The sequence below is a fragment of the Sycon ciliatum genome, chromosome 8 (genome assembly GCF_964019385.1).
Source record: "Sycon ciliatum chromosome 8, ocSycCili1.1, whole genome shotgun sequence".
NCBI lineage: Eukaryota > Metazoa > Porifera > Calcarea > Leucosolenida > Sycettidae > Sycon > Sycon ciliatum.
The window spans coordinates 23,380,310-23,389,071 of record NC_088650.1 but is presented as its reverse complement, the minus strand read 5'-3'; the positions used below and the strand labels follow the sequence as shown (position 1 = coordinate 23,389,071).

The 8,762-nt window shown below is 48.9% G+C and overlaps 2 protein-coding genes across 3 annotated transcripts in view; one reads left to right on the top strand and one right to left on the bottom strand.

Annotated features, from left to right (window-relative positions):
• The first annotated feature begins 1,139 nt into the window (after positions 1–1,139).
• LOC135822392 (uncharacterized) lies at positions 1,140–3,166 on the top strand. The gene has a single exon (XM_065335148.1). The coding sequence runs from the start codon at positions 1,396–1,398 to the stop codon at positions 2,926–2,928; it is 1,533 nt and encodes a 510-aa protein (XP_065191220.1). The 5' UTR covers positions 1,140–1,395; the 3' UTR covers positions 2,929–3,166.
• Positions 3,167–3,743: 577 nt separating this feature from the next.
• LOC135822387 (uncharacterized) overlaps positions 3,744–8,762 on the bottom strand; it is a 51,984-nt gene continuing 46,965 nt past the window's right edge. For both annotated transcript variants that reach the window (XM_065335139.1, XM_065335140.1), the window contains one exon: positions 3,744–5,120. In XM_065335139.1, coding sequence (XP_065191211.1) covers positions 4,714–5,120 — 407 coding nt within the window. In that variant the 3' untranslated portion in view covers positions 3,744–4,713. The remainder of the gene's footprint in view (positions 5,121–8,762) is intronic.

The window sequence follows — 8,762 nt, the reverse complement described above, 5'->3', positions numbered from 1 at the left end:
TCACAGGTTTCCCCTCGATCCTGATGATGGCTCCTGGCCGAACATTCGATTGAGTAGTGACATTATACTTCAAATTATACTTCAAAGAGATCACTTACATTGGTGATGGACATTGTGTAGGGTGTTCCATGTAACTGTTGTGAGTTTTCCCAGAGCGCACGCCGCACACACCAGCGCGCCATCTCTTATTTCTCGGTATGAAAAAATTGATGCTTGCATGTATTTCTTTTCCAGTCATCCAACAACTGAATCTTCTCTGCATGATGAGGCCAGGTCTCAGTGACCGAAACGGCTGTCAAAAGGCATTCGTATTTCAGTGGTCGGAAGTAACCTCCTGCTGTTGTGGAAAGCAGGGAGTAGTACTTGTACTACTCCCTGGTTATTACTAGCCGGCCTAGCCGCACGACCTTTTAACTTTTTACTTTTCAAAATTTTCGTATTTTTTGAATGGCTCACTACATGCACAGTGCGTACTCCAGGGAGTCGTCAGTATTAAAATTTTGACGACTCCCTGGCGTACTCTATCTATGATCTGCTCAGGTCGCCTCGATATTTTGCGGCAAAATGTTGCTGCGAAATCTTCGATATTTTGCCGAGCCTGGCACAAGAAACTCGATATTTTGCTCCATTTTGCTCCGGGAAAACGTGTATTATATCCACTTCCCGTACAACGTTTCATAAAAATCGCACCGGTTTCAACGCACGTGTCCCTGAATTCTTCCAAAATCAAGTCGATCCACAGTGAATCCCAGAGATACATGCATGTATTTCGGTAACATGATCTCGTCCTGGCCTGGGCAGTGTATCCTGCTGAACGGGTAAAAAACAAGGAAATCTAAGTATATCAGGCATCGATTTTACCCAACATTTCGATATTTTGTTCCGATTTTGCCGGCAATTTCCGCTCTTTCAATTCTTCGATATTTTGCCGAAGCCGGCAGGATCTGTCTGGGCCTAACTGACAGTCACCATGGTCACGTGAGACGCGAGGCATGCACGACTGCACCAAAAAATTAATGACGTGTATGTACATGTACCGTATACGCGTATGCAGGCATGACGTAAGGTGACGTAACTGACTAAAATTGCACCTCAAACTGCAACAAGCAACAACGAAGACGTAATTACTTTGCTGGGCCAGCATGGGGGCCCGGCCCCGGAGCTAGGTCACAGTAGGTGTGTTTGATCATGGTAATCTCTCTACTTTACTTCGGATGATAAAGCGAGAGAAAAAGCAAGCGAGATGGATCCGAAAGCTCAGTTCTCCCCCACTGCTCTGTGGGGTAAGATAGCAGCTGCCCAAAGACAACGACTCGGCTCTGTGACATATTTATTGAATTTCTCGGTGTGGAGTGCCCAGCTGCTAGAACTCAAGCCAGCAGATTACCTGAGGCCATGGTTCTGGAAATCACTGGAAATTGCCTATTGGCCTCCGAATACCGCACAAGCAATGCCGACGGCGAGAAAGGCCGCCGCGCACCGGAAATCCAATATGAACATTTGTGTGTAACATCACAGACACTTGGTGAAGTGTCAGTCGCGTCAGAGTCCACAGGTGAGCAAGAGATACTCCGACTCGATCAAGCTCGCCAGCGTGCCTACGAAGTGGATTTCCCTCCTCTTGGTGCGTCCCATACTGTAAGGGAGAGGAAGAACTTGAAGAGTCAATCTGCTAAACAAGAGCATTCGGCACAGCAGCAACCTACACGGACTCAGACTAACGGAGCAGCAGCAGCAGCCACTGTTGTACGCACGACCAGCACACGTCATCGCAAGAAGCACCGGCGTCTAGTCGGGCAAGACATCTTCAAGGTGCTGGGACTCGCCGTGGAACTGCTAGAAGACGAGGACGACTATGCGCAATGGCCGGAGTCACAAGGTCGCAGCGCTGATCACGTGGAAGACACGATGTGCGGGGACGTGGTTCACACCGATCATGCCTATGCCATCAGTGAAGCCCTCGGCTTTGAGGAGTGTGTCATGGAATGCTCCAGGCACCGTAAGTTGCCGACATCCAGCACTATGGACGGAGCTAGGCACGGTGCAACAAGGCATCTTCGTCGAATCCGCTGGAGCTTCATCTCTCGACTCAAACTGCCCAGCCGCCACCTTGCACAAAGCTCTTTTAAGATCTGTGTCGAATCCTCTGCTATCCTTAACTCTCTCGAAGCACCCGTCTGCAACAGAGGTCGATGGCTGCCCACGACTCGTCACTCCCTCAAGAAGTTCCTGGCAAAGCACGAGTGTGAATCGATGGACTTTGCGTTGGGCAGCCAACTACACCGCTGTGAAACGCGCCAATCTCCATCGCCGTTCACATCAGCCAAGTCGCGCTATGTAGCTGCGAGGTGCACGCGCAAGTGCCGCACTGAGTGTGACTGCCTGCAGCGTAAGGCACGCAAGGCTGCCGCATTGCCGCGGCCCACCGTGGTCGCCACCACGCCCGGCTATACAACCGATGGCGCTGGTCACCACGGTCACCGCTACTCCTACACACCACGGCAGCGTGCTCCGCCGCGTAACCGTGGAAACCCGGTGCCGGCCAAGTTTGAACTCCGTGCGGCGGCCGCTCGCACTGCGGAGCTCGATCTGGAGACCCGGCTCATCCGGGCGTTGGAAGTGCTGCAGCATCGCGACATCAGCCCGGAAGACTATGAGTTGCTGCTACAGCTGGATGCCAGTGTGGCAAGGAAGACGGCTAGCAGCGATGTTGTTCAGCAGCTGCCCACATTCCAGTACAGCGGCGATGGCGGCATGACTGTAACGGCAGCAGCAGCAGCGCAGTGCTCGGTGTGCATGGACTCTTACACGCCTGACAGTGTGCTAGCCCGGCTGCCCTGTGGCCATGAGTTCCACAAGGAGTGCATTGAGCGATGGCTCCTTAACTCCTCACCAAACTGTCCGCTGGATGGACTCCCACTGTCATAGTAATCACAGTGCCACCGTCCAGCCACCATAGCTCGCTATCGAGCACAAAATTCAAACTTCCTGACCTATCAAACACATCAATTCGCCGTGGACCTTCCCATGCATTATGGGTATTTCAGTAGTTTTAGCCTGTGCTGTTATTGGCTTTTGAGCCCCCTGAGAACATTTTTTTAAAGTTTTTAAATAATTAAAGAACCATCCTATGCCAACTACTCGTCAAGTGAAGTGGGTACTACGAGGCATGTGTACTCAGGAGAAGTGCAATAGTGTGTGGGCGTGTGTATGTGTGTGTATTTTGGAACCCTTAGATGTCTCTGCTGTCACCTATGTCCACACCAGAAGTTTCAGAGCCCTACTGAGAAAAATTCGAAAAACCAAAGAAAGTACAGTGTAGTATTAACCTAGATTTTATACAGCCATCATCTCATCAAAGAATCAAGGAACTGTATTTTGTGCAATGCATATGCCTTGGTTCTTGAGGGTGGTGATGTTCCGACGTGTGCGGAAATATCAATCCGACTCTCGCGCGATTTACGTTATTCTTCGGGCAGAGCGTGAGATTTCAGTTAGACAGTGCACAGTGTCTGGATAAACCGGACAGTTCGGCAATGCGGGATGTGCACACCGCACATGTATACAGTGATCTGGTGATGGCAATTTGTTTCAAAACGAAAACAGAGTTCACACATCCACTCCCCGTAAGTTAGTTAGGTACTAGTATGTGGAGTGCGTCCAACCTCTTTGTGAAAGTGTTCAGATCTACCAGGTCTGAATGCCTTTCACAGTTTTCAGACAAAAACATTGCAACAGCGGAGTACTTTCTCTCTGAAGGTGGCTTTCTGAGCACAAAAAATCTGATCATGTACATGTATGAGCATGGTGAAATCATCATCAGAAGCAGGGAGTAGTACAATACCGGTATTGTACTACTCCCTGATAATAAGTCTGAGGTGTGAGGCTCACAATCTAATGTAAAATATCTGCAAGTGCTAGTACATCACTCAGCATAAGAATATGGCATTGTGGGTGCATAATTGTGCTCCGCAGCAATTTTTTTCATAATACTACACAATATCGTGAAAAGAGGTGTCAATTTTTTTAATAGTTTCCGACGATAATGTGAAAAGAGGTGTGGCTAATCTGGGGGAAAATAACCCCAAACTTTGTTCAAGCGTAGAACGAGTGAGAAGCTCGGGGCTCCAAGTAAAAATAAACACAGTGCCAACAACCCGGCTCCAAGAAAGGAAGGAGGCAAGAAGCGTGAATAGGTTGTGATGGTGATGGTGGCTGGCGGTGGTGGTGGCACTGATTATGATGGTGGCCAGCCACAGCGGGTCGCCATCTACCAGTATTGTCTTTGACAATAAAACGAGAAAGTACATGAGCACCGCATGCATTGATGCAAACATACTCAAGAAAAAATCAGTATAGTAAAGAAGAGAATGAAGAAAACTTCTCCTACTAACAGCGATGACACAAATAGTCTAGGCCAGCCATGTGTGTGTGTGGGGGGGGGGGGGGTGCACGCTGACGTGGTAAGTTTGCACGTGGTTGGGTGTGCGGGTACGCACGTGTGCCCATGCGCTGATAAACATCGCACCTCTGTCTGCCCGTGAGTAAAATAATATGCTTGAAAATGAGTAGCTGTCACGTTGGGTCAGGCTCACGTAAGTCCTGGGAGCACACTAGCAGGGTGCACTGAACATTCCTCAGACAGCCCAGAAGCCTGGTTACGGTTCACGCACCATTGGACTTTCGCCTTCACCCGGAGCAAGCAGTGGCTGGTCAGGCTTCACCCGGAGCAAGCAGTGGCTGGTCAGGCTTCGTCTGTCGTGCACGACTAAACCACGAAAGCACGCCACGCAGGGCAGCCGAAAGTCGACTCCTTCTTGTCCGCCTGGAGAAAAGCGGTGTATTCTCGTCCACTTCTTCGCTGGCAACACTGCTAGTGCTGGCATGTTGGCATAGCAACGTGGAAGACGGTGGTGAGCTGCGGACGGTATCTGTTGGGTCCGCACCATCTGAATCATCTTCCTCTCTCCTCTCTTCCTCATCATCCCTTTTCACCTCTTGGCCGGCTGCCAATCGGAACAGTGCCACCATGCTAAGCAGGCCATGTCTCTTCAGCCATCTGTGTTGAAACACGGCTCCCACTATAGTCAAAAGTGCCCAAAGCACGGACAGCCCTATATCTGTGAGGAGAGAGAGGGAGAGAGAGAGAGAGAGAGAGAGAGAGAGAGAGAGAGAGAGAGAGAGAGAGAGAGAGAGAGAGAGAGAGAGAGAGAGAAGAGAGAAAGAGAGAGCGAGACAGAGAGACAGAGACACAGAGACAGAGAGAGAAAGAGAAAGAGAGAGAGAGAAAGAGAGAGAGAGAGAGAGAGAGAGAGAGAGAGAGAGAGAGAGAGAGAGAGAGAGAGAGAGAGAGAGAGAGAGAGAGAGAGAGAGAGAGAGAGAGGAGAGAGAAAGAGAGGGAAGAAAGAAAGAGAGAGAAAGAAAAGAGAGAGAGAAAGAGTGAGAGAGGAATATACAACAGAACCAAACAACACCAAAGCTGACACACAAGTGTACAACACGGTGCCATAGCATTATGGCCGCAATGCTCGAGAGTGATATCAACACAGCTTGTAATCAATTGCCACCCATTCAACAATGATGTCGCCACAGCATACACCTACTGTCACCCAACAGCACCCATGTAGCAATGTTGTCATCAAGCTTTCACCCGTTATGTGCCAACCATCCCTATAGCACTTTACCCAACCCTGCCGCAAGGTTCAGTAAAGTGTTACCAAGAGTATAGCCCCCCCCCCAAGAGTGTGCAACTCCTGATACCATTTCTATGGGGTACGCCGACGGCGAAAACTCACATCACGTGGTGCAGTGTCGCAGTTGTACGTTTCCTGCCCGTTTTTAGTGAGCAGCGAAGTAATAAAAAAAGCACTCTCTGACAGAAACTCACTGCGGGTATGCAAATCCCCAGCATGATCATGGCAGATATTCGGACTGCGCGCACGCTATCCTTCGTTGGTACGTAGTACGAACGTATCTGAGACACGTGATGTGAGTTTTCGCCGTCTAAGACCCCATATGCAGAGTTGCACACTCTTGGGGGGGGGGGGGGGGGAGTTGTATACTCTTGGGGGAGGGGGGGGGGGGGTTCTATACTCTTGGGGGAGGGGGAGTGTATACTCTTGGGGGAGGGGGGGGGGGGGGTTGTATACTCTTGGGGCTACTGTACAGCGATGATGTTACACTCATGCTTACAGCACACTGCTGGACTTACAGTCCATTCATTAGAAACCTAATTTTGTAAAACCTGACTGAATTTCTATTTCCCTGTTCTTGGACTTTTTTGGCCTCAAATGTGGCAAGGAGTAATTGCACGGGTCACCCAATGCAGGATGTACTGTTGTTTTCACGATCCTAGTATCTACATCTATGTGAGAGAGACACCAAAAAGTTAGAGTGCCAGTTTCCAAAGAATGGACTGTAGAAGTGCTGGACTAGAAGTGCTGTACATTTGCAACCAAACACGTGTCAACGTCATTGTGAAACAGTGAGAGGCCAAACTGCCACGGTTATGTCACTGATTGGGATCGACATAGGTGTGCAACATACATGACACACGCACACGCGCACACACACACGCACACGCGCACACACACATATGCACACATGCGCACACACGCACACACCACACACACACGTGTACTTGTACTTGTTGCTCACTGCCAAAACTGGTCACGTGGGTCTCCCCGGGAGAAGGGAGAGAGACTCAAAAGGAATCTTGGAAAGATGACTCAATTGGCTATTGAACCGCCCAACGGCCGACACCCCCCTGAAATCCCCAAAACTCTGGGTGGACTGGAAAATGATCCCACTTAGCTTCACTAGCACCATGATTACACAAGAGTTAATCTAGCCAGAAGTAGTCCATGGTTGACAGGTATGTATACTTCAAATAGAAAGTACATGAACCCTGAAACCAACAAAGGTGGTAGGTACAACATTACACCTTCTTATTCCCGTAGCTATGCAGAAGACGTTACTTCAGTAACGTCTGGCGCTAGCCAGGGTCCACACAGCTTTAATTCCCGTAGCTATGCAGAAGACGTTACTTCAGTAACGTCTGGCGCTAGCCAGGGTCCACACAGCTTTAATTTGGTATTTGTTTGTTTGTGTGTTTGTTTGTTTGTTTGTTTGTTTGTGTCACGCCTGGCGCTATCCGTATCTGACGGCAAAAAAGCATAGGATGTTATAAATTTTTCAATTCTCCTTTTTTTTCAGGCATATCCTGGGATTCGAACCCGCACTATCGCCCTACATGCATTCCCCCATACACTTCGCATTCATACCCATTCTTCCAAGTTGCTTCACGTTATTATCTTGCGTTTGAAAGCCCTATTTGAATATTGCGGGCAGCTAGACGGTGTCGTATTACCCTCGATCGTACCTGTCCCGTACCTATTCCCTACCGTACCGTGCCATCAAAGATGGCTGGCCACAATGCATATTCAAATAGGGCTTTCAAATGCAAGATCACAATGTGAAACAACTTGGAAGAATTAGTATGTATGCGAAGTGTATCGGGGGCTGCATGCAGGGCGCGCGATAGTGCGGGTTCGAATCCCAGGTTTAAAAAAAAGGATTTTTTTAAAGAAAACATCCCTATGCTTTTTTTTGTCTAGGTCATCAAGGCAAAAAAGCATAGCGTAGGGCCCTGAGCTTCCAAGCTCTCTCGTTTGGTATTTGTTTGTGTGTTTGTTTGTGTCACGCCTGGCGCTATCCGTATCTGACGACAAAAAAGCATAGGATGTTATAAATTTTTGAATTCTCCTATTTTTTTTCAGGCATATCCTGGGATTCGAACCCGCACTATCGCCCTACATGCATTCCCCCATACACTTCGCATTCATACCCATTCTTCCAAGTTGCTTCACGTTATTATCTTGCGTTTGAAAGCCCTATTTGAATATTGCGGGCAGCTGTATGTGGCCAGCTGTGTTTGATGGTACGGTACGGCACGCGAGACGGTGTCGTGTTACCCTCGATCGTACATGTCCCGTACCTATCCCCTACCGTACCGTGCCATCAAAGACGGCTGGCCACAATGCATATTCAAATAGGGCTTTCAAATGCAAGATCACAATTCGAAACAACTTGGAAGAATTAGTTTGTATGCGAAGTGTATCGGGGGATGCATGCAGGGCGCGCGATAGTGCGGGTTCGAATCCCAGGTTATGTCTTAAAAAAAGAGGATTTTTTAAAGAATTTATAACATCCCTATGCTTTTTTTTTGTCTAGGTCATCAAGGCAAAAAAGCATAGCGTAGGGCCCTGAGCTTCCAAGCTCTCTCGTTTTAAAAGCAGCTGAGCCCGTTGGCAACAGACCCAACACTATCCGACATAAGTGTAGCCACCAACCGAACTAGCTGGCACACACACACACACACACACACACACACACACACACACACACACACATGCACACACGTACGCATGCACGCACGTACACACACTCACAAACTTGTACTTGCTCACTGCCAAAATTGATCACGTGGGTCTCCATGGGAGAGGGGAGAGAGATTCGAAAGGAATCTCAGAAAGAGGACTCACTTGGCTATTGAACCGCCCAATGGCCGACACCCCAAAAACGCACTGGATGTGCACCCACAGATTTTCTCTTATACTGTAGCAACGATAGCAGACAAGATCTGAATGAGACAGGTCAAGGCTAGCGCCAGATAACTGTCTAATCCACACAACTGGCGAAGCCATGTGAATCAACACCCAATGCACACCTGCTCGACACCACACGGAGTACATCGGACTAGG

Coding starts and splice junctions, on each gene's coding strand:
- LOC135822392 (XM_065335148.1), top strand. CDS start 1,396: ATGGTTCTGGAAATCACTGGAAATTGCCTATTGGCCTCCGAATACCGC.